At 50.0% G+C, this 27,101-nt stretch overlaps 9 protein-coding genes and 1 pseudogene across 10 annotated transcripts; 4 read left to right on the forward strand and 6 right to left on the reverse strand.

Moving 5' to 3' along the window:
- Positions 1-1,818: 1,818 nt before the first annotated feature.
- Positions 1,819-2,753, reverse strand: BGZ61DRAFT_374219 (uncharacterized protein; the record flags this gene model as incomplete). Its single annotated transcript, XM_046242316.1, has 2 exons — positions 1,819-2,165; positions 2,402-2,753. Coding segments are annotated over 2 exons (699 nt in total), but the record flags the coding sequence as incomplete, so codon positions are not given.
- A 1,266-nt stretch (positions 2,754-4,019) lies between these two features.
- Positions 4,020-4,096, forward strand: BGZ61DRAFT_t210 (annotated as a pseudogene). The gene has a single exon. The product of its transcript is annotated as a tRNA-OTHER (tRNA).
- A 373-nt stretch (positions 4,097-4,469) lies between these two features.
- Positions 4,470-4,966, forward strand: BGZ61DRAFT_435394 (uncharacterized protein; the record flags this gene model as incomplete). The annotated part of the gene is made up of 2 exons (XM_046243989.1): positions 4,470-4,768; positions 4,817-4,966. The coding sequence occupies exons 1-2, from the start codon at positions 4,520-4,522 to the stop codon at positions 4,964-4,966; spliced, it is 399 nt and encodes a 132-aa protein (XP_046094038.1). The 5' UTR covers positions 4,470-4,519.
- A 1,246-nt stretch (positions 4,967-6,212) lies between these two features.
- On the reverse strand, positions 6,213-6,725 carry BGZ61DRAFT_374204 (WD40-repeat-containing domain protein; the record flags this gene model as incomplete). Its single annotated transcript, XM_046242314.1, has 1 exon — positions 6,213-6,725. A coding segment is annotated over one exon (513 nt), but the record flags the coding sequence as incomplete, so codon positions are not given.
- A 3,334-nt stretch (positions 6,726-10,059) lies between these two features.
- On the reverse strand, positions 10,060-10,895 carry BGZ61DRAFT_405713 (vegetative incompatibility protein HET-E-1; the record flags this gene model as incomplete). Its single annotated transcript, XM_046243141.1, has 2 exons — positions 10,285-10,895; positions 10,060-10,182 (listed from the first exon to the last, which is right to left on the reverse strand). Coding segments are annotated over exons 1-2 (552 nt in total), but the record flags the coding sequence as incomplete, so codon positions are not given.
- A 361-nt stretch (positions 10,896-11,256) lies between these two features.
- Positions 11,257-11,727, forward strand: BGZ61DRAFT_468176 (uncharacterized protein). The gene is made up of 2 exons (XM_046247853.1): positions 11,257-11,408; positions 11,468-11,727. The coding sequence occupies exon 2, from the start codon at positions 11,540-11,542 to the stop codon at positions 11,699-11,701; it is 162 nt and encodes a 53-aa protein (XP_046094041.1). The 5' UTR covers positions 11,257-11,408; positions 11,468-11,539; the 3' UTR covers positions 11,702-11,727.
- A 6,306-nt stretch (positions 11,728-18,033) lies between these two features.
- Positions 18,034-18,812, reverse strand: BGZ61DRAFT_524358 (uncharacterized protein; the record flags this gene model as incomplete). The annotated part of the gene is made up of 3 exons (XM_046252641.1): positions 18,034-18,200; positions 18,245-18,346; positions 18,620-18,812. 3 exons carry the CDS (start codon positions 18,810-18,812, stop codon positions 18,034-18,036), a joined length of 462 nt encoding a protein of 153 aa, XP_046094042.1.
- On the forward strand, positions 18,707-19,828 carry BGZ61DRAFT_468181 (uncharacterized protein). The gene is made up of 2 exons (XM_046247854.1): positions 18,707-19,310; positions 19,416-19,828. The coding sequence occupies exons 1-2, from the start codon at positions 19,054-19,056 to the stop codon at positions 19,528-19,530; spliced, it is 372 nt and encodes a 123-aa protein (XP_046094043.1). The 5' UTR covers positions 18,707-19,053; the 3' UTR covers positions 19,531-19,828.
- Positions 19,829-20,688: 860 nt separating this feature from the next.
- On the reverse strand, positions 20,689-20,865 carry BGZ61DRAFT_294784 (uncharacterized protein; the record flags this gene model as incomplete). The annotated part of the gene is made up of 1 exon (XM_046238618.1): positions 20,689-20,865. A coding segment is annotated over one exon (177 nt), but the record flags the coding sequence as incomplete, so codon positions are not given.
- Positions 20,866-21,222: 357 nt separating this feature from the next.
- BGZ61DRAFT_573826 (uncharacterized protein) lies at positions 21,223-21,809 on the reverse strand (the record flags this gene model as incomplete). Its single annotated transcript, XM_046256141.1, has 1 exon — positions 21,223-21,809. A coding segment is annotated over one exon (483 nt), but the record flags the coding sequence as incomplete, so codon positions are not given.
- Positions 21,810-27,101: the final 5,292 nt, after the last annotated feature.

A 27,101-nucleotide genomic window follows, 5' to 3' on the forward strand; every position in this document is an offset into this window, starting at 1 on the left:
GCATCGCATGCTCGATGTAATCCTTGTAATCAATTGAGCGTAATCGAGGCTCAACAAAGTCGGCTTTACTGTCAGGAAAAAGGCAGGGAAACACCAAGGAGAGTAGGGCATGAGAGCAATTAAACTTGTTAATGGGTGTGTGTCGTATATTCGGGAGCTGCAGTTCGTGTGGCACCTGCGCCTGGAAGCTTGTGGTAAGCCCTGACAGGGATGGACATCTATCGAATGGGTAGTCGAATCGATAGATTCATTCGACGCCAAGTCTTACGAATGTCGAATCGAACGCCAAGATATTCGATTCGATACGAATCTTCCACAAGCTCATTCGATTCGATACGAACCTACCACCAGCCCGTTCGATTCGCATCGAATCGAATATCAGCCCATTCGATTGGCCATCGAATCGAACGAAGCCCATGGTTCGATCGAATATCGATCGATTCGATAGAACGAGCGCCGCGATTGGCTGAAACCTGCCGGGGACTAGTTTTCGCTGAGAAGCCATTGACGCGATCTTACGCAACCAAGCCTGACGTGCCTCACTAGCCACAGTAGCGCGTCGTCGTTAAGACGCGTTCGCGAGTACAACGAGACGCCCAGAGAAATCCATAGCAGATTAGGTACCTTGCAACCGCCTATTATCTCAGCGATAATCCACAGATGCTGGATAAAATTTCGACGGCAATCCAATTTATGGCTCTGAATAAGGCATCTAACCGATATCCATGAAGAACATATGTTGTGTAGGAGATGTTAAAGTATAAGTTATCTTGGCTGCAAAATCCAACTTGCGAAGTTAGGAGGTACTGGCACCTCCACTGCAAATTAGGTGAGACTGGCGGTACCCTCTTAACGATATGGTATAGGGTAGGCCGGCGACTGTAAGCCCAACATCCCCGCATATAACTTAAGATTATCCTAAATACATGCCGATGTTTTGGCAGGATCAAAAGAATGTATGTTGAAAAAAAAATGTTTCTGGGTTTCTCTCACCGAGAGCTTCTATTCATGCCAATTAATGAATAATCAGGCGAATACTTCTGACTTGGAATTTCCTTTATTGAGGAATATGTTTCAGCTCGCTCCCTTCCTCATTCAAGGCTCACCAATGACAAATGGCTATGTGACAAGCCACAGCAAGGGAGCACCTCAGTATGAGATCATCATGATTTTCTTGTCTCACCGAAAAAAAAAAATCCGGAACTTTGCAAACAGCAACGTGGCTTCTTTCGCGCCACCAAATTGATCAGAATTCGTCCGCTTCTGCTTTTCCCTCGTTTCATCACCCATCTTTACCCTACTAGGGGGGTCTCGGTCCCAGCACAGCTCCACCCCCCGTTCGTCCCTCACGGGGGGGTCGTTGACCAAGCCAAAAGTCGTTGACTCGACCAAAAATGGTACCTCTTGCCCCACGTTAAATTGGGTAACAGCAATATACCTCGGTTAAAGTGGTAATCCTGTGTTACTTGTATCTGGTGGAGTTACAACAGCAAACCGGAAATGTATGTATGTTATGTGTGTAATTGACCCCATCACTAACTGCTTTACTTTCTAGCTGTCTGACTCGTCTTTTGGGACTAGGAATTCGCCTGTGCTGACTATAATAGTGTTCTCGTATATGACTTCAATCTCGCTTGCCTTAGCCAATATTTGCCTCTTTCTGGCAGCCCGCGCCTGCTTACTAAGAATGAAGAAGTTAACAGCTTCCTGAACTACTTCTGGGATATAGTTGAGTGGCTAATTTACTGTTCCTTGCTATGAGTTTTGCGGCTTTCCCTTATGTTGAAGCTGGCGGTGAAGAGTATACTTTTGGGACATCTACTTGTCTGAAGAGAGGTGAATCTGCCGGTCAATCTTAGCCCACTGGCCTCTCTTGTAGTGACTCTGCTTGAAGCCCAAGATGCTGCTTCTGACTATAGCCCTGACATCTCGTAGCCAGCGACGTAAATAGTGACTCTCATCTTTGGTGTCTCTCCTGAAAATCCGCTTCTTTTCATCAGCCTGTGCAGCCAGTCTATTGTGGTCATCTTTGGCGACACGTAGCCTGATATCTTCGACACGAATTGGCCCGTACTTTGCTATAATTTCCGTCCTTGCTTGCACAGTTGACCATCTGACAGAGGACTCTTTGAGACGGTGTATCTGTTGGATAGCTTCAATGACCACTTAATGACCTCGAACGCGTATGTGTATTGTGTGTGTAGCTGTTATGTGTCTGTCCCGCCCCTTACGGTCAGGGGGGACTAGTTTTCCCTTGCTTCCTAGTACGGACTAGCCGGCCGGGGGCTCGGCGAGCCCTGCCCGAATAGGTCCCTTATTCCTCACGTGACACCCTGGAGCCCTGGTGTTCCATGCCTCCAATTCAACAGTATCTCCTCAGTTGCTGCGATGCCATTGTAACTGAGGATGTTGCTAGCATTAGTTGCGTGGTCAAAGACCCGTATAACTGAGGGAGTCAAGGGCATGCCAGAAGTAATAGATGTGTGTAGCCGTAGGCATACATAATCCTGATATCTCTGTATCCGCCGCATCCGGAGAGGCGGTGTAGGGGCGTTGGCCCAGTCATATGCCCGTAGCGGCACACGCCTAGGGGTCCTTGGAGTCCTAGGACCGGAGTTGTGACCGGGGCTGTGACCGGGGCTGTGACCGGAGGTATGTTCCAATAGCAACGGTGAAGACGGCCCTACTGAGACATAGCCCGGAAGCAAGTTACGGGACTGCTCGGCAGCTAATGAGGATAGCGGATCAACCAGTTGATTAAGGACTTTGGCAGGGTTGTGAGGGAAAAGCCCGTATTTCTCCCAGGCAGATAGTATCGTGGTCTTCTTGAAGGTATGCTCACGGATCTCTTGAAGGTGGAATAGGAAGTCAGTCTTATTAAAGTCACCAGCACCGTCAGCAATTTCCCGATATAGAATATGCTGGTGCTACTGCTTGTAGGCGTTAAAAACGCCTACATCTAGAGGCTGAAGATAATGCGTAAGATGTGGAGGTATAGGGAAGAGCTTGATGTTGTGTTGACTATAGAAATAGAAGATTTTATGTGTAAAGTGGCTTTCACAGCCATCTATGAGAAGAACGCGTTTCTCTTCAGGATTAGAGGGCCGGGTCAGCCTCTTGAAGTGTTGCGCCCACTCAAGGGCAAGGATATCATTGATGTAGCCCTTGGTGTTGGTGGTTATCGTGGTATCTTTGTGCAGTCTATTCATAACGAATTTGACGGGAATAGTGATACCAGGAATGATAAGAAATGAAGGAATAGAGGCTCCAGCTGCAGATATCGCTTCAACTGCAGTCACAGAGACAGTATCATGTGAGTCAGTTAGGATTGGCTGCTCAATTTCGAAGAAAGTCCACACAAATGTGCCCTTCTGAAGATATCCAACCATGAAGCCGGTCTCATCGAAATTCCAGATATTCTCGCGTTTGATGTTGTTATCTTTGATGAACGCCTGGAAATCGCGGAAAAAAGCTTCAATGTGGGTGCGGTCTGCCATTGCTTTCCGCTTCAGATCCTTAGTTGTTGTCTTCTTGACATGGAATGTATCCTTCCAGCGTCTCATGAATCTCTTTGCCCAAGACCTTGAAGTCTTATGTGTATGCCCCGAGGCTCTCAAAATAGCATCTGCGTTATGTTGAAGAGCCCGAAGTTGTATGTGGTGTCCTTGTGTTATGCGGCGATGCGCCCAGCAGAGAATTGCACCTTCTTGCTTGTCGTCGAGAAGAGTGCGGTTACCGCCATTTTCAGTGACTGCCTTCGCTCCCTTGAGACGACCTCGGAGTCTCCCCCTCGGTACTTGGAGTTCTTTTGCAGCTGTAGTGACATAGCGATAATACCCAGCTTCGAGAAGCTCTACTGCTGCGAGGGTTCGAGTCTCAAGGTTATCAGTTGTATACCGCGAGAAATCTGGCTTCCCAGTGGCAGAGTTGATCCATCTTGATACTGCAGAATCTCCTGCTTTTGAGCATTCTGATGATGCCGACCAATCGAATGAAGACGGAGAACTCATGGTGTTGTGGTATCCTGGGGCTCAGTGGTTAAGAGCTAGGGACCCTTCTTGAAGAGGTTGTTGGTTCGAATCCAGCCCAGGGCACAATCCCTGTAATTGTGTTGTGACCACTAGCTTCGTCCACTAGTGGAAAAGTCAGCCTATACAAGGGATTGAACCCGAGGATCCGACTCGCTAACCGGACTTAAGGCTACAAAGCTAATTGGTCCCTAGCCTAGAAGTCTTAAGAGTGGATTGGCCAACCCACTATAAAAGGCTAAATTACAGCGCATACCTGCGCTAAAAAAATAGGTAACCCCCCCCAGCCCAGAGAAAAAATAGGAAGGTGATGGATCCGTTACGGTCAATTCAATTTGATAGATAGGGATCAATACAGTGATGATGATGTTGATTACTTCTGCCGGTCATCCGGATCGGCCGGAAGAGGGGTTATTATACCCCCCCCTTCTGACTAAGGTCAGGATATCGGCCTATCCGAGGTTTCGTCATACAGGGTCATCATCCAACAGATGTATAAAGAATGCCTTAATTATGACGTGCTCATGAGGGTGTACGGCCAACTAGACACCGGCAAGCTACACCAAACTAAGGCGACGATTATTAAGAAAAAGCAGAGCGACTATAAAGCAGCATACCCGCTCAGCCTAAAAAATGGGGAGAAGAAAGAGACACAGTCGGCGATTGACGCCAGATATAGCGAGGCCTATAATAACAGCCTTGTTAAAAAAGTTGAGGGAGGGATCTCACGACTGTCTGAGGTACCAACCCCAGGCCCTATAACTTCAAATACTGATGCGCAAGTAAAGCCGACTGCAAAAAAGAGCTGCAAGAGGAAGGGCGCTGACTGCAAGCCATACGAAGGGCTTTTCAAGGCGACTCTAAATTTAAGCAATTATCTTACCACGTGGGAAATTCAGGATCTGCGGGAAAACGTCTTGAGCGGTGATAAGATATAGTTCGAGCAGGTTCATTATTTATTCTGCGGCATTACTATTAACTGAACTAGTTACGTATTGCAACTAGGCCTATAAGTGCTTCCTTGGGCCAGATCTATCCATATCCACGAACGAGAGTTCCAGCCCCAACCCTACCCGAGGGGGTTGGTCTGTTAATAGGGTAGTTGACTTAGTGGTTTTGTTATACCAGTGACGAACCTTTAGCTTGTTACCTGCAATTCTGCCGCAGACGTGAAATTTTAACAATCTCTTTCTATAAGGAAGTCTATCTCTTGCACACCTGAGATGTAGCAGTCTAAATATATGAGCCCAATGGCGATCGTCTGGTCGCCTTGTCGCTTGTTTGCCTGCTGCAAGGCCAAGATCGGCGAAGGGGGTCAGATAGCCTTATCCTTGCAGGACCTTATCGCGTCCCACCGTGCTACGACCTGCTGCCAGCAGTATTATAACCCCGACGTAGCAAGAGTCACGGAAATGGCAAAGGCCCAATACACCCAGACTTTGCTCGACATGGTCCAGCCCACATCGGCATCATAAGAGAAGAACGTGCATCCACGAGGCCAAGCTTGGCATTCGCTCCAACTTGAATGCAAGCTTCGGGTGCCAAGGACCAGGCCTGACTACAGCCAAAGTGAAACCAGCTGACGAAAGCTTGATTGAGTTTATAATATGCCGTCTGATCTTTCTTCCCTAGACTCGTCCCTATTTCTCGTCGTTATTGAAGTTTTGTTAGCATTTCCAAGGTAAACACTTTTTCAACGAAACTGTTAGTATCGTAAACCGTCACCAGTCGGCGGACGTCCTTGTTGAAGAATGGCATCTCCTCAAAGGCTAGAGAAGCTACTGAGCGCACCCGCACAGGCCGTGAGGTTAAAAGACCGAGACAATATTAAATTTGTCCAATTCTAAGCTGAATTCCGCAAATAACTTATTTTTATTATTTTTAGAGATTTTTTCCCATGAGGTTGAAAAAATGCATTTTGTATGGGGAAATTTTATTTTTGTTTGCCGGTAGGTGGGTGTTGCTTATGGCCTGAATGTGACAAGACTGGATGGAATTTTCGCCGTTGACTTGATGAGTGAGTGGAGGCAAGACGGGCAGAAGGTCAGGCTATAGAAATTGGCATATTGTCTGTCCCGTTCTGCGGAGACCGCTTTCTATCGCTTAGAGTGCTACAGCGTCGTGTGGCGTGGTGGCCCCTCACTCGGGTCGGCGATAAATGGCGCCCAGCATACAAGCAAAAATTTAATTAGACTGGAGATCTGGCAGCTCCTGGATTGAAAACCTCACGATAATAACCCTTCCCGATCTACAGCCGATGACGATGGTGGATCCTAACACTGTCGAGCAGGTTGGTCGGAAATCCACCGGCAACCAGAGCAAGTTATTTCCATGCCAGGAAATCCAGCACCCGTCTCCGGTAATGCCGAAGCCGAAACGGCGGTCGCGAATGTGGCTAGGCATAACTAGAGTAGTAGATGCCACAGATGCCTCTGCGACTAGTGGCTTAGGCACGGTAATGTGGCCAAGATCGGTAAGGAGGCGTGTGTTACCTGGCTCAAACGATAGGTGAGATACAAACCCAATGTGAACTGTCTGGACGCAGTCACCGGCGTCAGTGCGCCATATCCGTACCGTGCGATCGTCCGATGCTGACGCTACGAGCGCCGAGTCGTGGGAGAAGGCTACCGACCTGACGGGGCCGCTATGGCCCTTGAGTTCCTGGACGCAGCCACCCGAGTCGGCGCGCCAGATCCGCACCGTCCGGTCGCCCGACGCCGATACCACGAGCGCCGAGTCGTGTGAGAAGGCTACCGACTTAACCCAGCGCCTATGGCCCTTGAGTTCCTGGATGCAGTCGCCCGAGTCGACGCACCAGATCCGTACCGTCGAATCATCCGACGCCGATGCCACAAGCGCTGAGTCGTGTGAGAAGGCTACCGACTTAACCCAGTCGCTATGACCCTTGAGTTCCTGGACGAAGTCGCCCGTATCGGCGTGCCAGATCCGTACCGTCTTGTCCCGCGAGGCCGATGCCACGAGCGCCGAGTCGTGGGAGAAGGCTACCGACCTAACGGGGCCGCTATGGCCCTTGAATTCCTGGAAGCAGTCACCCGTATCGGCGTGCCAGATCCGTACCGTCTTGTCCCACGAGGCCGACGCTACGAGCGCTGAGTCATAGGAGAAGGCTACCGACCTGACGGGGCCGCTATGGCCCTTGAGTTCCTGGACGCAGCCACCCGAGTCGGCGCGCCAGATCCGCACCGTCCGATCGTCTGAGGCCGATGCCACAAGCGCCGAGTCGTATGAGGAGGTTATCGACCTGACCGAGCGGCTATGGCCCTTGAGTTCCTGGACGCAGTCACCAGCGTCGACGCGCCAGATCCGTACCGTCTGATCGTCCGACGCCGATGCCACGAGCGCTGAGTCGTGTGAGAAGGCTATTGACCTGACCGAGCGGCTATGGCCCTTGAGTTCCTGAACGCAGTCACCGGTGTCGACTCGCCAGATCCGCACCGTCCGATCGTCCGATGCTGATGCTACGAGCGTCGAGTCGTGTGAGAAGGCTATCGACCTGACCAAGCGCCTATGGCCCTTGAGTTCCTGGATACGGTCGCCCGTATCGGTGTGCCAGATCCGTACTGTGCGATCGTCTGAGACCAATGCCACGAGCGTTGAGTCGTGGGAGAAAGCTATCGACCTAACCCAGCGCCTATGGCCCTTGAGTTCCTGGATGCAGTCGCCCGAGTCGACGCACCAGATCCGTACCGTCGAATCGTCCGATGCCGATGCCACAAGCGCCGAGTCGTGTGAGAAGGCTACCGACTTAACCCAGTCGCTATGACCCTTGAGTTCCTGGACGCAGTCGCCCGAGTCGACGCGCCAGATCCGTACTGTCCGATCGTCTGGTGCTAACGCCATGAGCGCCGAGTCGTGAGAGAAGGCTACCGTCCTGACCCAGTCGCTCTGGCCCTTGATGCATTCACCCGTGTCGGCATGCCAGATCCGCACCGTCCGATCGTCCGACGCCGACGCTACGAGCGCCGAGTCGTGGGAGAAGGCTACCGACCTGACCGAGCGGCTATGGCCCTTGAGTTCCTGGACGCAGTCACCAGCGTCGACGCGCCAGATCCGTACCGTGCGATCGTCCGATGCTGACGCCACGAGCGCCGAGTCGTGGGAGAAGGCTACCGACCTGATGGGGCCGCTATGGCCCTTGAGTTCCTGGACGCAGTCACCGGCGTCGACGCGCCAGATCCGCAACGTCCGATCGTCCGAGGCTGATGCCACAAGCGCCGAGTCCTGCGAAAATGCCACCGACCTGACGGGGCCGCTATGGCCCTCAAGGGTCTGTAAACATGAGTTCCAGTCTGTTTCGGCCTCCGGAGCAAGAGATATCCAGCTAGGAATATCGCTCTCGAACGTATATCGGATAATACTCTTCTCTGGCGCAAAGGCAAGTGCCGAGGAATATATCTGGAGAGGTGTTTTGTCAACTATTGAAACGTTGGCGAGAACGAAGCGTATAGCGTCGCTAAGAAAGCTAGATAACTTCACACTCGCTTCGGGCTGAGTCACGTTAGCAGTGAATGTCGGGGGTGGATAATCCAATGCTTACGCTGAGGAGTGAGTGTAAAGTTTTGATGATACCAAGACTTTCCGATACCCTTCCCATGAGACTTAACGCTTCCATCCAATGGAGAAAATGGCGAGTTAAAAAGTTGCAGACGGGTCCGCCATCGCTAACATGATCCCTTGCGTGTCGTATGTGGTATACCCAGTGTAGACAAGCATACTGAACTTCTGGTGGTAGGCATGCGTCTACTTTCTGGGGATTGATAGTTGAGCGGCTCGTTCCTGGGGCGTTCACATCACAAATATCTGTTCGAAGATGCTCGTTCATGACACGCAAACAGTTTGCAGCCATCTTCCCGTGGGAATATTTCTCGTCTACCCAGAACGGGTTCTTTCCTCGTTTCTCAGCATCCACCAGGAAGTCGCGGAAGGAGAGATGTAGTAGCCTGACGGGGGAGCTGGACGACAGCGGAATACTCAGGACTGAATGAAGCAAGTCTAGCCTATCATCGATAGTATCTTTAGATACACTGAGCATCTGCGCTAGGGCACAGGGAGAGAGGGGGCTGGCAAGAATGACGATCGAGCCAACAATGACTCGAAATTCTTCTAGAGCCTTCTCTCTCTGCCTGATAGGCAAACCGACGACCAGCTGGTTTAAGACAGGCAGATATGTTGCATCAAGTTGCGATTCCTGGCTTCTCGTTCGGTATTTCAGAACCTCTTGGAGTTGCTTATCAGGGTTACCGCATCTGCGATCGGCGAGGAAGCGGCATACAGTGGCGGCGAAGATGAAGAGAGGAACCGCCATCTGTACTAGAATCTGGATATTCGATTGGCCGGGCCAGCTTGTGGGTAGTTGTCGGTCTTTGGGAACGGAACTATTATAATTGCTTCTGATTACTGCAAGCTCATGCCGAAGAAATGCAGATATGTCATGCCCAACCTTGTTCTCGGGCATCTCATGGAGAACGAAGTCCTGGTACTTGCCCGTAATGGCGCTGAAACCCAGGCGAATCGGCAGATCGGGTCTGCTGGTGACAAGGATTCTTAGTCGCGGAGCCTGCAACGTCTTGACGCGAGAAAACAGGTTGATGATGAGTTTGACATCGTCGTCCCGTTCGCACTCGTCAAGGGCATCGACAACGACGACAAGCGTGGCAGTCTTCCGAGCGTCTTGAGGTATCCTTGACAGAGGTTCTAGGATGAGTTTCTTGAACTGCTCTTGCGCAGCCTTTCCGAAGATGGTGGTATCGGCATCGATGGCATTTCTAGCGTGCGGTGCGAAGGCGGGCACTCTGGAGACTAACTGGGCTGCGATGGTGGTGACAAATTTGGACAAGCTGCCTCGGTCGGCCTCACCTCTCCTGAAGAAGAAGCTGGCGCCGAGGCGACCGGTTGTGGCGAAAGACCGGGCTACGGTACGGGAGATGGTGGACTTTCCGGTTCCAGCCATACCGTTGAGCCAGAAGATGGCCTCGGCGCGAGGATCATCGGCCCATTCAGATATTTGGCGAAGAAGGTCGACTCTGGTGTCGCGGAGGCAGATTGGGTTGTGCTCTTCGGCGCGGGAGTCGAAGCTGGCTTCTACGACAACGGGAAGTCTATCGAGTACTGCTTTTTGGTCGATGTCGAGGAGCTTTACATCGATGTGGAGTAGGTTCTGGCCGATCTCGAGTAGAACGGCCCTAGATCATGCCTTGTCGGTTCCCATTAGTTGAAGTGGAGATGGATTGGCGACGTACGTAATGTCAACTTGTAGGCCCAAGGAGATAGCGTGCGTGCATCGCCCGAGACCTTGGGCGATCTTTTCGGCGTCCTTGTTCTGAAATGGCCATTTCAAGGCCCGAAGTCCTAGTCGGCTCATTGCCTTGCGCGCTGTTCCAGGGCTAAGCACTCGTTCCAGCTCTCTAAGCTGCGATAGGCTGTCCTCGGCCGCAACCATCAGCTCCTGAGAAGCCTCGAGCTTCGCGCCATTTGGGCCCTTGAGTAGCAGCTGAACACTCTCCGAAGCCTTCTTCAGGTTAGTGGCTTCTTGTTGAAGTCGGTCGATGTCATCTTTTGCGTTCCTGACGTCTCTGCAGTAGTAGAAGCACAGCGAAGCGACCTTGGCCGACGACTGGACGACTGCAAGGAGGCTCGCAACGACGCCGAGAGCTTCAAGAGCCATCGCATTAAGAGATCGTACTTGCGCTGGCCTGGTGTCAGTAGAGCATCAAGGGTAACCGTTATGAAGGCTGCGGTAGTAACTGCAGGTATTAGTGCCGGTGAAATGCGTATACCGTCATTCGCACCCTGGCAAGACACTGGGGACGGAGACTTTGGATATGCGGTGGTGGCGGCACATCCTCAGCCGCTGATGGCGGATATAGCTATATATATATCTTCTACGGCGGGTCGCAGCCACATAGTACGTCTTAGGGTTTGCCTGAGTTGCATTCGATAGACATGATATCTGCGTCTGTCGGGTTTCTGGTGCACGACTGCCATTCCCTGACGTGGAAGTGGGAGCGCGAAATTAGGTACGTGCCACGCGACAGGGATGGCTGAAGCAGGGGAACAGAACGGAATTTGCCGTTCATCGATGAGTAGGTCCTCTTGGTCGTCTGTGCAGGCCGTTCCTATGCCCGTAGAATACCTGGGGGAACAACGACCCGGAATGGGAAACTTTGAGCGTGCAGGTGAAACAAAGAGTTCGTGGTACCAAGCAAGTCAATACATGACTCGCTCTTCTACCATAGCTGCGTCCGCCTTGCGGCCCGCCGTCGTTCGCCTTGTCACTAGCCGGCCTGACATCCCTTCGGTCGAGCATGCTACAATTCCAGGAAGAAATTAGCAGGACCTATTATGCCATAAGCTCCAGCGGTGAGTGCGATCCCCGTAACGAATCGTTATACCCTCATGTAATGGGTCATTTTAAACAGAATATCTACCCCAACGGCGAGGGTAAAAACAGGCGTCTCAATCAAGACTCTGTGAGCACGAGGGGGAGGCATATGCAGCAATGGTTAATAGAGAGGGGCATAGACCTGCAGTCCAACCTATGGCTTTTCACCTTTCAGGGAAAGCGTGGCCTATCCTCTCAGGTGAAGGCTTGGCCAAGCATATCTGGGAATGCTGGCACGGGAACAGGGATTTGGGCCAAGAGAGCAAGCTAGAAAATAAATACCCAGGTGACAAGGTGCCTCCTAAGGCCGGGCTGCGCCAAAGAGGAGTCCAAGGACCGTGACAGCTCCGTAATTTAAATCATGTCCCAGGCTTACGCCGTCGGTGCTGGGACGTGTAAAGCTGGTGAAACATGGGAATCCAGGAATTTGGGTGGAGGACTGCCTCCCGCCTTCTCGGGTAAAGCCGAGTGAGTTCGCGCTCGGTCCAGTGGTCCTGGGGGTTCCTGGCGCCGCATATGTGTACCTGGGGGCCCCGAAGACCAAACCCAAGCCTAGCGTTCCTGCCCCTCTCCACCCAACATGTGTGTCCGTCCACAGAGACACACGACGGGCTCCCCGCTGCAGCGGGGATCGGCACAGAGGCAGCAGCCGCAGGGCAGCGCACCGCGCCGTCCGCGTTTGTGGCTCTCATCATTGCTCTGGCCCAAAAATCCGCCGTGGGGGCGTACGTTTAATAACCAGAGGGCACACGCCAACCAAAAAAAAAAAAAAAAAAGATTTAGAGCATCAGTGGCTCCCTAGCCTCTCCCAGATAGGAGCATACAAGCGAGCCAGTTAGGACATTCGCGGTGTGTGCCAGCGGCGGTTGGTTGGTGAGTGGGCGGTGGTGATGAACTGCCCCTAGGCTAATTATTCGGGTGGACTTGAGACTCACGTCAACATGCATCCCCGTCCAGACGGTCGTCCTTGAGAGAACGAAGAAGCGAATATAAAACATGCAGGGCAGATTGGGTCCACCTTCGAAACACCTAGCCGTCTCGATGGATCCAGAAGCCTCGTGGTTGAGCAGACGTCTATGTCGACTCCGTGCCGCTGGTGCTGCCGTGTTTGCGACGGGTTCTAGGATAACAGCATTTCGATTCCCGCACGCGACTGAGCTGTGATTCGCTCTATGCAGCGTCCCTCGATACCTGGACTGAATCCCGGTGAAGGGGAAGGTGAGGTGTATGGTGACCTGTCCTGACCCTTGTTGAGCCCCTTAATAAATTTACAACCCAGTACCAGTGGGTTGGGATGCCTAACAGTACCCTGCAGAGATCATTCAGTGAATGGGCACCAGTAGCATGGCCCTGCCCTTGCATGGCCCTGGGTTCAACCAGGCTGCCGGCGCCGCTGATCGCTGCATCCAGAAATTGCCCATCGGAGGCGAGGCCTGGACCAAACCTCGCCCTTGTTCGAAATTTGTTAAGCAAAGTTTACAACTGGACCGCATAAGAGTTGTTTCACTAACATGTCTAACCGGACATTCCGCATACAATCGATCATTCTCGGCGACTCATTCTCGGCGACGTCATCATTAGCAATGGCGTCATCCAGTATCTTGGACGGCGGGAGACCAAATGGTGAGATTCCAGCGGTGCTGGCGCAATGAAAGGATTTCGTGGCCGTACGCTGCTAAGCAGCCGCGCACCGACTCCCCGGCCAAGGCGAACCGATATGTCCAGCCACAGGTTAGAATAGAACAGGACAACACAGGAAGCCGAGAATAGATGGTGGAAAAGTTCCAGAACTCACGGATAACCAAGAACCGATATTGGAAGGCAAGACCGGAATGGTGCGTCAAATGGAAAGGCTACCCTCCTTCATGGCGGCCTCAACGGGACATAATCCCTGGTAGTGAGGCATTGCTCTATGACATAACCAGAACCCGGCCCGGTCATTACCAACTGAATCATGACGTCGCAGGAGCCCTAAGCTGTGTGGAGAGGGGTATTGATATTATTTACTGACCCACAATTTAGAAGCCAATATACTCTTCGGTCCAGTTTCTCCCGTGCGCCCATGTTGACCCGTTTAAGGCGGCGCGGCTCGGATCATCGGCAAGCTAGCGACGGGACGGGCCAAGGCGGACGAGGGATTAAGGTTATGGTGTTGCAGTGCCTCTATTAGTTGAGGGGTAGAACCACTCACAGAAGGCACACTAAGTTGTTCCGGCATCTTAGCGCCCAAATTCTTCTACAGGGCGAAGGTCTTGATCGCCAACGGCGCACTTCGCAAATCGACGTCTGTTACGTACCGCGCGACATGGATCGATGGAGCAGGGGGGCAGAAACGGAATTTGCCATTCATCGATAGGGCGCAAAAAATGTGCAGCAGTACCTTCTCATCAAAGGAGGCCTTGTGTCCTTCCACCCTGAGACCGATGGAGGGGCTGGTTACTTCACCTGCACGCTCAAAGTTTCTCCTCAATCTGTCTTCCTGGTCGTTGTCCCCCCAAGTATTCTACAAGCATAGGAACAGCCTTTATAGCCGACCAAGTCGACCTACCCATTCGGATGAAGGAGGATAGGAATCGGCCTCGGAAGGAGATGCATGGGAGAAAAGAGAATGCCATCAGCAGCTCTTTGGCATAGGGCGCAAGACACGTTGAGGATTCTCGGGAGCTGCACGTAGAGAACTGGCAATTTGAGAAAAAAGTCGATCAGAAGTTGCTAGAGTAAGGTACTTTAGCTAGACACTCGACATTTAGCGGTCGGCAAGTGATCAGCGGCGGCACTTGCCGACCGCTGGCTGGGTCACTAATCTCGCACGGACGGTCCACCCGGTCGGTAGGGCGTACTGAGTGTGTCCTAGTTGATCCCTTGAATGTGCTATCTCCGGCGTGTGTACGCGGGCGCATGGAGAAGGTAGAGTCACGTCCAAGTGGTCGCCTTCGCACTTCGTCTCGAATCGCGTCTCGCGGCACACCCACCTGACCCGCTTTGGTGGCTCGAATACTCGAGTTCAGCGGAGGTGACCCTCTTGGCACAGAGTTTGTTGGACGGGGTTGCCAGTTCTTGAGCAATTGTCGGACTTTGCCCTGCGAAACCCGTCTGGTGGGTAGCAATAGGCACGGGGGTAGATGGATGGCCAGGATTTAGTGCCACGGAGCTTGATGCCAAGATGCGGCTGCAGGGCCCAGATCTCAGGGACCACGGCTTCATACTAGCATCCACAGAGGGTCCAGCGGAATCTGCCGTCAGGAGGGAAGGGGGTAAGAGTCCATTCCATGGGGAAAGAGAGCCCCCCATTTATTCCTGCCTGATTGGACCTTTCCACCCTGAGTCCTTACCCCTGGATCATCGGCATCTCCATAACAGTGCCAGTCAAATCATAGACGGGAAAAGCGTAGCCCGCCCGCCAGACCCTGGCCGCCGGTCTGCTGCCTCTCAGACAGGAGCGGATAAACGAGTCAGTTAGGTAATTAACTGCGTGCGCCAGTGGTGGGTGGTTGGTAGTGGTGCACTGTCCCGAGGCGAGCTTATCAGGCGAACTTGAGGCTCGCGTCCTCAACATGCATCCCCATACAGGCGGTAATGTCGTCTTGGAGAGACTGAAAAAGGGACCATGAGATATGCAGTGCAGGCTGCATCTGCCTTCGCAACACCCAGCCGTCCCGACGGATCCAGAAGCCTCGTGGTTGAGCAGACGTCTATGTGCCGCTGGTGCTACTGTGTTTTTGCTGCTGTGTTTTAGACGGGACCGCGTCCCAGGTCGGCAGGCATTTCGATTCGCTCACGCGACTGAGCCGGATTCGCTCTATGCAGCGTTCCTACATGGGCCCATCCCTCATATTTCGACACCTGGAGTGAATCACGGTGAAGGGGGGGTGTGAGGTTTGTGGTGACATGCCCTGACCCTTGTTGAACCCCTGATAAAATGCAGCCCAGTACCAGAGGGTTGGGATGCCTAACAGTTGCCTGCAGAGGTCATTCGTGAATGCGTATCAGTGGCATGGGCCCTGCGCCTGCATGGGACCCAGCCGGGCGGCTAGCGTCGCTGATCGCTGCACCCAGAAATTGCCCATTGGAGACGAGACCTGGAGACAAACCTCGCTATGAGTCGGGGCTGGAGGCGCAAAATTTGTTAGGTAAAGTTTATAACTGCACTATATAAGATTTATTTCACTAATATATCTAACTAGACGTTCGTATACGATTTATGTAAAGATGCTCGCTCTCTATTCTGTGTTGCCGATATGTAGCGCCGCGCCTCAAGCTGCTAGTGAATACAGCCAGAGTCAGTTCTTTCTTGTGCAGAGGTGAGGTTTTCTTTAAAGCACTAGGGTCTACTGTGTGCTACCAGTAGCCTACTAGTATGTGTCTGTGTGCTACCACCAGAGGCAGATAGACCAAAGACAAATAAACACAAGGTTTGCGCCAAGGCGATTTCGTCCTGTGCGCATGGTCTTTTGATAGTGCCATGATCCTGGAGACAGAATATCATTCTGGTGTGTTGTGAGATCAGGCTGTGAATTGGTAGCCGCTCAGTGTCTACGCAGGCGCTTTGACGGTGACGACTGATTGAAAGGGCTGAGAAAAACATCATAGACTCGTCTAACAACATAAGCAGTCTATAACTAGTCGTAACACCCCCAAAGTCAGGCCCAGATATTCATATCAGAATCACCTCTTCCTTCATCATCTCTCATCCTTCTTGGGCCTTTATCTTATCTACTAGCGTTGCTTGCTATTGTCCTTCCCGTAACTGCTCTTCTGGCCGCTCTGACTTTTATCCGTTATCGTCTCGAACTGGAGTATTTCCAAGATCCCCAAGCCTTTCAAGAAAGCCTATACGCATATCGAGCACATTCGTGCCATCTCATCTTCTCGACTCCTATTATTGCTATCCTCACCTTAATCGGTTTCAGTCTCCAAGTGAGTGATCCCAAGATCTGGAAACAGGCATGCCGATCGCAGCCCTAACCTTGAAGCCCATCCGTGCACGGCGGGGCCGGCTCCAATCCGCGGCAATCCGCCGAACGGCCCGTGCTACTGTGGCTCACACGCTAAGCGCCCAGTGACAGTGCTAGGTCACCTCGATACGAGAATGGCTACGAACAACTCATCCACCGCGGCGGTTCACTACCTCGATGATACACAGTACGGACCCCTATTTTATTGATGGGCATGGTTCATAGCCCTACACACTTGTCCCCCCGGATGCTAGTGCCTATATCACGATCAGCTAACGGCTGGGTTTGGTTTCCAGGTCCAGGGCTGCAAGCAACACCAACTCCACAACTGTTAATGGAACTCCTATCCCAGAGGAGCAGGAGTACAGCCTAGGACGTTTTCTCGATCCCTCGCGCTACGTCCCACAATCTCACCTCGACACGTACCTCCGCGCACCTCCTGGGTTCGCAGCGTCGTCCAACGGCAGTTCCCAGCGTCAAAACGTCGATCGCATGGCCCAAATCCTGAGCACGGTCAATTCCCAGCTTCATCAAACTCCCTCGTTGCAATGACGTCTACAGGGGGATCCCCAACGCTGGACAGCCAGCCACGACTGCAAGTCAGGGGTCCAGGGTTGTGTCGCATCCTTCTCCTCGCCGTCTTCCATTTCTTGGCGTCCTCGCCTCCCAGCCCAACCCGCTCCCACGGGTCGCGTGGCCCTGACTAGCACTGACTAGCGCGTCCACGCTAGATGATTAGTCCCGTCATGGGTTTCGGAGTCTGTGGTTTGTCCCATGGTTCGCTGCCGACGAGGCGCAAGGATGGCAAAGGGCGCTTATGGACCGGACGGATACTTGAGCTCGGTGTGCCTGAGCTTTTGGTGCAAAAGGTGGCAAAAGATGTCGGGGTGGGCTCAAGCCATCGTGGGGGAGCGAGGGACCGCCGACGCGGACCCCCTTCCGGGCCCCACCGGCCGGCGAGAATGGATTTACAAACGCAACTCACAACTCATAGACTACAGCACATATACAGTAGAGATAATCACTTTCGTACCTTCAAAACTACAGAGAATATATTGCCAGCGCTTGTTTTGCAGTTTGGCGTCGCGCACAAGAGGCGCAGCCCGGGGATGCGCGCGTGCATGCTCCGGATATTGGATATAAAAGTGCTGGCGCTAGCTACGACTTCTATATATGCATCTGTTTCCCAGGCTTCCTGCTCTCGATAGATGGGGCAACAGTGGCACCTACAACTGGATATTGTGGCTGAAACTTGCACCCACGCAAAGGCAGCAAAACCACAAGCCACGGACGCGGGATCCTGTTGAATGTACAACATATATCGGCTTCGAGGGTCGCCTTTGCAGGATCACCGTCCAGCTGGGTCGTCAAGCCAAGGAGGGAATGGAGCGCGCTGTCAGCCATTGCCGCCTCTTCGCGCTCACTGCTTCTTCCAAGCGTCGGCGTTCGTCAAGTGTGATATCAAAGCAAAGGCACATCGCAGAAATCGGCCCAAGCGTCGAACAGCGGGTTTCGTTCTTTGAGACATCGCAAGCCTGATTCGCTGAAAACATTGAGGCCTTCCACCCCTCCAGCCTGACCTATACTTTTTCTAGAAGACAGTTAGAGGTCCAAGCTTCGGAGTGTGTCACAGTGCGGGCTTTATTCATTACCAAGGAGCTTTTACTGCTTTGTGGTTTTCCACCGCCTCAAGTTTAGTCTCCATAATATCCCAGCAGCCCCTCGGCCGCGGCCTGCGGCCTTTTGCTTCTGCGAAAAATGCAAAAAATGCAACCGGCGTCTGCCAAGTACCCATTAAACATCGCGAATCCTGCACTAAGCCTAAAGTTCAATGGGAGGATGAGGGTAATTGAACGTACCACCAGCATTCTCACGCATCATACTCCTGCGATCCGCGCCTGCTGGCTTCATGCCACGACAATGGAATCCATTGCTGCGGAGTGCCCTCGCGATTTGCATTGCTGTTCGCGTTCAGACAAATTGAGATTTTAGTAGCTGATTTGTCTACGTCAGCAGGATTATAGCTGGGTTGGTGTGCTGACGGCGCGATGCGTCTTGTGCGCGTTCGCATTCGACGCTCGTCAACTCTCATCGCACTATGCTGCGTGCGATGCTTCATATAACGCTATCCTCGAAACGTGCCAGTTAGCAACGTGATTGACAATAGTATGGCGTCTAATATCTATGGATCTGGACCGTCTCATGGTGATAATATCGAGTAACGTTGACTACACCTTTAGCAGTCGCCTTGCATAGTAATTCGCCTTCTTCATCGCGTTCTGGGTATTGCCATGAATCCTTGATGATAAGTGGTATGCCCGGACGCTCCGCAGTAATGACCTCCTGTATGCTCTCAATGACTTCCTTTCTTTGGCCTACGAATAGTCGCATTCGGGGAGTTGACGCCGCCACAAGTCCTTGTAACATTACGAGGGGCTCAACGTTGGGGGCACAACAAATGCCCCCAACAATCCATGCCCGCTACTGTGGCCGATCTTTCTAGGCACCTTGCTCCCAATCTGCGCCTTGTTTGCCAGCGCGTGCGAACTTTTGCACGACCATCACGGCAACATCACTCTTAACTGACCATTTTGAACCATTCTCACATTGGTGGTAGGTCTATCTAACCGCTTGTGTTTAGATGGGTCCGACCTGATCTTATTGTATTATGCGCGGCATGTCTTACCATCGCAATACTTGTAGGAAATTGTTGCCCTATTCGCTTATCGACTCCCTGAGCTCCTGGCAACAGCCAATAAGGTGGGCGACAATACACCCGACCGAGATACCTTCGAGCCAATGTCAAATTCGAGCTCAATCGAGACCTTGTGAGAACCTGGTTTTCTGGAAACCTCATCTATTGTCACTGTCTGAATGGGATCAAGCGACTACGACGCTTAGCGCTACAAAAAACAAGGAACTATGGTGATGCCCCCAAATGTGTTGGACCTGCGGCCCAATTCACAGAACTCGACCGACTCGACTTCGCCACGGCCCTTGCGGTCGCCCCGCCTGCATGTTGCCGGGGAGGTACCCCCTAAATTCTCCCCGCTGGACGCATTTGTCCTGCAGAGCCGCATCCTCGCGAAACAGTTGCAAGAGAGTACTAAAGAGGGCAATAGATTCAGCAGGCTACCGCCGTTGACGGTAGAGAGTCCCCTGATCGTCCAGGGCCGGTCGAATTACTTCTGTTCCATGTCTCAAGACTCGGGGTCAGAACCATGTGATTCACTTGAATGGAATCCCGCCGGCCTGGGTCTGAGAACTGAGGTCGAACATGCTTTTTCAGAAGAACGGCCCAAATCGATGGTCTCGCGTACGAGTCGAATCCCTCCTACCCCCGATGGACCAGCCCCTGCTATGCCACAGCTAGCGCGAGACTTGCCTCGAGAATCACAGCTCAATCAGATCGAGGAGGACCGCGATTCTTTCGGCGCACGAAGATGTCTGTGGCTCTTCTGGCGCAGGCAATGGCTAGGGCCGAACCTACTTCGCCAACGACGTTTACATCCGCTGACGGCCCCACTGCCAGAAGCATATCTACTATCCTGTCGCGGCCCAGGAAGCAGGTGATGGTGATAGCGTAGCCCAGGGCCCCGTTGATCTGCATGTTGGGGTTGCAGTTGCTCCTCTTTAGCAGGATCTCGACTACCTTGGTCTGGTTCGCCTCGATAGCTGTGCAACGCGGCACCGTCCGTGGACATGACGGAGGAAAGGGGTGCTAGCTCTCTCGGAAGCGGGGAGTCCATGATGAAACGAACGGGGCGAGGAGCAAGATTATTTGAGGCAGGCTTGTTGATCCCCGAGTCGAGCCCAGCCTCGAGCAATGTCTCTTTTGCTTAGCCAAACTATCTTTGCAATCTGAGTGTTATTTTCCTTTCTAAAGGCCTCGGCAGCTCCCGTATGGATATTACCCGCCTCGTCCAGCACTGCTATGCAGTTGACGTTGTCCACTTTAATGGGGTAGAGCTCATCCCGTAGCACCCGGGCGCCTCGTGCCAGCTTGGCTCCCACCAGCCGTTTCACCATTTGGTGTTCAGCTTCATCTCTGCACGCGATTTTGATCCGGTTCAGGTTCTTCCGTCCTTAATTGCAGCCTGGCAACGCCAGCCGGATTGGCCCTGCTCAGCACACACCTCACTCTCCACGATAGTCCGGATAGCACCCGCTGTGATCCGCTCCCCTTCTCCTTCTTCCACCCGCGAGGTGTCGACCGTGCAATAAAATGCATGGGTGGGATTCGGGGCGCTATGTTACCATATGAAAGAGTTCTGACGTTACTAAGTTGGGACGAGGGTGGCGATCGCGTGACGTCAGCAAAAGACATGTGCGGGGTAGCTGCCATGCTCGCCGCGATAGCTTCAAGTTGCTCGCGAACTCGTTTCAACTCGTCGCCCATCTGCTTCTTAGTATCTTCCAATTGTTGACTCAACTCTCGGGTCGTATGTTGCTGCTCCTCCGCTGCTTCCTTCAGATCTCGAATGCGCGATACTCGCCCAATAAATCCAAGGCCTTTTGGAGCATCGCCCTTCCCTCGTTGTTGTTGCTACTGTTTCCCTTCCTTGGATCGGTCGCACAATCGACCTCCCCTTCAATCGTTGTCGCTCTCGTTGTCGCTCTCGTGTCATATCGGCTGCTTTTGTTCGGTTCTTTCACGGTATCCTCGAGCTTTCGTTTCGATGTGCGGTGATATCTGGTCTGTAGCAGGGCTTTGACTCTGGTGATGATGGATCGGTTGTTCATCATAGCCAGTGCTCAGCTGTTGGGGAGTCGGATATACATCCTCCATCTCATGTATGGGCGTCGTTCCCATGGGCGACCGGTTTGGATCGAACTCGCCAGGGCCTCCAGCGTGGTGCGTCTGTGATCCGACGGGGTGGAACTGCTGACCGTTCTGTTTCCGATGTCGCGGATACCACCAACATCTCCAGATCAAAAACCCTATGAGGATGACGCCGACGGCAGCAGACGCAGCCGCAATGCCCGCCACGGCGCCATGGCGCCATGGCTCAAACCTCCGCCATCGTCGCTGTCGGCCGAGCTCGAAGCGGAAGCGGAAGCGGAAGCGGTCGCGGAACTCGTCGCCACCGTGCTGGAGTAAACGGACTCGGGATCCAGAAACGCATTGCGGTTCGCCTTCTTAGTCGACAAGATGGTGGGCAACAGGTTGTCCCTTGTGCAACCCTGGCTGCAAGGACTTACGTCACAGCATCCCATGAATGGCGGGTCGTGGCCCTGGCAGGTGTACCAGACGGTTGACGCTCGAGAATCATCGCAGCTCTGCGCCTTGAGCCAAGGGTCGGAACCACTACATCCACTCCACTTTGGACCAAGTAGAGTGGATGTACGATTTTTTAGGCAATTACATAGTGGATGTAATATATATTCGACCGGAGTGGAATGGATGTACACACGTGGATTTATATGTGGATTTTGAGGCTATTCACAACCTCGTCGGTGCCTATTCAGCCTCACTTTCAGAGGTTGATATTAACTCTTTAGCCTGTTGCTGCTGTGCTGAATCGTCAACCTCGCTGGCGCTGTCCTCGCCCTCCAATAGCCATTTTGACTCAGCAAGCGCCAGCTCGTCGTCGCTTAGAGTCCCACAACCGGCATCCAGCTTACTTTTAAGGTGTGACTTAAGTAATGGATCCAGGTCCTTGATAAGTCCAGCACGGTACCAAGAGCGTAAAACCTGATAAATGGCGATAATCTCAGCATCTAGGGTCGTATGCAACCCCGAGACTATCTTGCCAGCAGCTGAAAGTAACCTCTCATACTCGGCTGACATCGGCTGGATCGTTAGGAAGTCCAAGGCCATCCTGGATAACCGAGGATATCTGCTTTGCTTAGTGATCCAGTAACTAATTGGATTACGAACGTTGCCGTCGCTGGCGTTACGATCTGTCTGCCACGCTTAGTATTCGTTACCAATAATAGCTGCTGTATAGGCTGGTATTAAGTTTAGCAGACGACTGTTCTTCTTAAAGGGGTTGAAAAACCGAGGTCTTTTTGCTGGTGGCTCGTCGTCGCCTCTGCTACTGCTGGTTCTAACCTCGAGATGAGCGTAATCAGACAGCCAGATATCAGCAACTATCTCTTTTGCCTTTTCAACCTAACTAGACTTATAAGCCTATATTTTATCAAACCAGTCCCAATAATAAGCTGGATAGAGTGCTATAGCCGTATAGTAGATAGGCGTCTTGTCTAGCTGCTGATAATATTTATCCAGCTTATCTTAAGTAAGGTTGATTCCTTTTTTTTTTTTTTTTTTTTTTACCGTCGTGAAGATTGCCTAAAGCTATCCACAGAATCCCCAAAGGGGCAAGACGACGTGCTAGGCTGGTATCAACAGCTGAAGAAACCTAAAGTACAGTAACCCGGGGCCGGAGCTATAGACACTGCTGGCCTATAGCTCGGGCCTGCAGTCACAGACCTAGGCCTAGACCTAGACTTAGACTGCAACCCTTCTTCCTCCTCCATCTAGCAATTAAGAGGCCCTATTTGACCTGTTATTTCGAGCCCGATATCCGTCAGCGGATTGTCAGGGCGGGTGTCGGCATACCCATATTTATTAACCAGCTTGAAATTCTTCAGTATTCCTATTCCTGCCTGCCGGCATTCAAAACCTCCAGAAATCGAGATCCGTATGATAGGAAAGACTGCAGATGGGAAAACCTCGCGGGAGCTCTTAGAGGGAAAAACCACTGCAGCTAGCATCCATTGATCAGGGCCATCAAGCCAGAACCCTGATGCCTATAAGTAGCCCGATTCTGTGACTTCTTGTAGACCTGGATTAACAGCCGAGGTCCGTAGATCAAGGCATCTAAGACCCAGAGGTCATAGTAGCCTAGGCCCGTAGGCCGAGGCAGGTGCTAAGACGCGGTGGCCTTATGCACCTACGTGCCGAGACGCAGAGGTCAGGGCAGCTTAGGCCCGGAGGCCTAAGCAGGTGCCGAGCACAAAGGCCAAGGCAGCTCAGGCCCGAAGGCCTAAGCAGGTACTAAGACGTAGTGGCCTTATATACCTAAGTGCCGAGTCGTAGAGATCAGGGCAAAGGTCGACGCCCACCTAGATTGAAGCTGGTGTCGTGATTGCTCCGGGCGGCTGCAATAGCTATACTTGCTGCGAGGTCTGAACCAGCATTACAGCATGTATAGGAGCCACAGCGGTGTCGTTTGGCCCCCGCAAGCCGTGCTGTGACCCTGCTGCTATCTTAGCTGCCCAGCTGGTCAGGGCAGCAGGCCTCGATCATAGCCGGAGCCCTTGGGCTGTGGCCGTGGCTGCTGCGTAAAGGAAGTCAACCCTCTCAATCCTTCCTTTATTGCAGTGTTAGTGCCCGATGGGCGCCAGCTGCTGCAGCAGCTAAATTTGGTGGGCCTGCAAAATTTTCCACGCTAGTGCTAACAGCCGCTAGTCAGGAAGAATTTTTACAGGAGAGAGTTGACTGCTGTATAACTTCTTATATAGAGTATCTGATTAATTGCTTAATTACTTAACTATAGGCTGTTTTAAGTAGCCTAAAGTATCTGATATTAAGAGGCTGAAGTAGATAAGATAAATAAGACAGTATATAAAGTATAATAATCTAATTTTCTTTATAATATTTCTTAAAGTTAATAGAGTGGTAATTTTTATATTTATTAAGAATTAGAAGATAATAGTTGTAAAGGGCTGGACAGGAGTTTGTTCAACAGGCTGTTGCTGTAGAATTATCTATCTAAAGCTAAAGAGAAGAAGAAGAAGAAAAGGAGGAAGCTGCTTCCTTACCGCTAATATACTGTATAGTTACCCAGGTAATATCAATTAGTGGGTTCCGGCACAGCCGGAACCCCAAGCCAGGCTCCAGCCTATAATAATAGTAACTAGTTAATTAATTCTTTATATACTAATTAAAGTACTTAAGCTATTTAAAATCTATCTTATTATCAGTCTAGCTATTTTAAGTTATTATAATAGCCTAATTACTCAAGAGGTTACTTTTTTAGTACTAATTAATAAGGTAATATTAGCCTGTAACTATAAAAACTAGCTAGATTACCCAGCCTTCTATATTAATTGCCTAAATAACTGTAATCTATTCCCAGTTTCCAGACTATATTAATTTTAGGTTTTTACACCTTTCTATATCTATAATAACTATTCTACTTGTAATTATATCTATTATAAAGCCAGTTTTATTAAAATTATAGATATCAGCTAGGTTAATACTATATTTTATAATTATATTCTCTATAACATGTATAATAAGTATGTGCACTAAATAAGTATGTGCACTACTTATACTGTATAGCTAAAAGTCAAAATTTTCAATTTTCTAAAATTAGCTAACGTACTTGATAAGCGAGTGTCTCAGATAAGTAAGTGTCTCACTCAGATTTTCACCTTAAATCGCAATTTTAAGAAATTCTTTAAAAATTCAAATTAAGCTTAAAATAGCTAAAAGCTTATAATAAGGTTTATTAAATAAGGTTCTTTACAGGATGATTTTTATAGATTTTAAATAAATTCTTTTATAAAGTTATTAAGAAAAAGCTTATTCACACTGTATTTTTTATTAAATTTATATATTAAAGGCTAAATAAATTAGTTAAAATTTTAAAGAAAATACTATCTTATAACCTTTTTCTTAAGATATCTAAAATTAATTTCTTAAAAATTCACTACTTAAATAGCCTATTTTGGAAAATCTAAAATTTATACTTTTAGCTGTACAGTATAGGTGAGATACTTACTTGTCTGAGATACTTGCTTATTAAGTACGTTATATAATTCTAGGAATTTTAGGGAATTAAATTTAGATATTTAAATAAAAAAGTTACAAGGCAGTATTTTCTTTTAGATTTTTGAAAAATTATTTAGCTTTTTAGAAATAAAAATAAGAAAAAAAAACAGTATAAATAAACTTTTTTTAAATAACTTTATATAAAGATTTTTTAAAAATATAGGAAAATTTATTATTATTATAATTAAGTTAATAGACTTAAATTTTCAATTATAGCTATTTTAAGTCTAGTTTAAATTTTTAAGAAATTTTTTAAAAATCGTGTTTTAAGGTGTAAAACTGCTTTAGTATACTTACTTAATTAATACACTTACTTATTATATACATTAAGCCTAAACTAATTATAAATAATAGTTAGATTTTTATATTTAGCCCTCTAATAGTTATATTTATAAAAAAAGTATATCTTAAGATCTAGTTATTATTTAATAAAATTAGAAGCCCAGTACTTACTAACAGATAATATATTATAGTTGGCAAGTAGTCAGTTAGCTATTTCTTTAATACTATATAGTTACAGAGGAAATCCTTATAAATCTAAGTTAAGAATAAATTAAATAATAATCTATTCCTCTAGATCAGATAGTCAGCGTGATTTTGGAATAGTATTATACGTAGAATGAATACCCCTCTACCGGCGCTATAGCATCATACAACCAACTTTATAGATCTTTACAGCATATCGGAGCTTTAATTTTAGGTTATTTTAAAGGACCTGAAGGGTAAGAAGGATTCTAGCTTTAATATTTGAGTCTGACATAGTGTGTGGTTGAGAATCAATTGATTAAATAGAAATAATGTAGGTTGAGGAATTTTTGTCACGCTCGCTTATTTGTCCCACTCGCTTATCATGTACGTTAGTAGTAGTAGTAGTAGTAGTAGTAGTAGTAGTAGTAGTAGTAGTAGTAGTAGTAGTAGTAGTAGTAGTAGCAGCAATAGAACACCGTGTTACAATTTCCCAAGGACGTACCCGTCATGGCAATCTTGACAGCCCATGGATACAATGCGCACAAATGGACGCCATTGCCAAACCTATTGTTTTCGAGCTCAGCCTGCAGGCAGGACGTCGCCCGCACAAGGGCAGACTTGGCGGTCGAGTACGCTCCGGCGAAGGGAACAGTAACAGTGCCAGCCTGTGAGGCGAGGTTGATGATGCAGCCTTCCCGCTGCTCTCACATCTCCAGTAAAACCAACCAAGAGCATATTATGCCACGGCCACGGCCATCGGCACCTTTCAGCGCCGTAAGTCGTCGCCCTCTTCATTTTTCCACATGACTGCAGGGCCACTTCACTATTCATAATGGCCGAGTTTAAGCCTTTCCATATTTTCGCGCCGTCTACATCTTAGGCTATTGCTATGATGTAGACGAATTTTGGGCAACTGTCCGCCTGACACCGCCAGCGGCCATCATTCTCGAGGCTGGCTCAACTGATCTTGGTCCCTACATGCTGGGCATAGGCAAGATGCTGTGCTCCTGACAACCATATACTAGAGATCTCCTCCTCATCTTGGAGGCCTGCTCAAAACACGGCACGAAATGTCTGGTGAGCTCTGCTGGAAGAGCTGGTACCAGCGAATAAGTTGACCTGTTGGTATTCATTATCCGATATATTGCAGATCAGTCGTAGTACTTTATTCTTACAACAATTAAGTTTGATAATAACCTCGATATATGAAGCGCCTGGAAGACTAACTGCAAATAACTGTGGTACTTTTGATAAGTTGAATCCGTATTGTGCTTGAAGATATAGTGTCAAACTTGGCAGATAGCGCGATTCAATATTTTCAGTAAAGTTAATTAAACCGATTAATGTTAAGGTTTTTAAGGCGTTGTTGAAGTTGGCTCGGGATGGCTTGGGCTGTTATATCTGTGGCTGCAAAAAAAAATCCCGGAATATATTTTATCCTTCTACTGACGTAATGAACAACC

This window comes from Ilyonectria robusta (assembly GCF_021365365.1).
Source record: "Ilyonectria robusta strain PMI_751 chromosome Unknown BGZ61scaffold_69, whole genome shotgun sequence".
Classification (NCBI taxonomy): domain Eukaryota; kingdom Fungi; phylum Ascomycota; class Sordariomycetes; order Hypocreales; family Nectriaceae; genus Ilyonectria; species Ilyonectria robusta.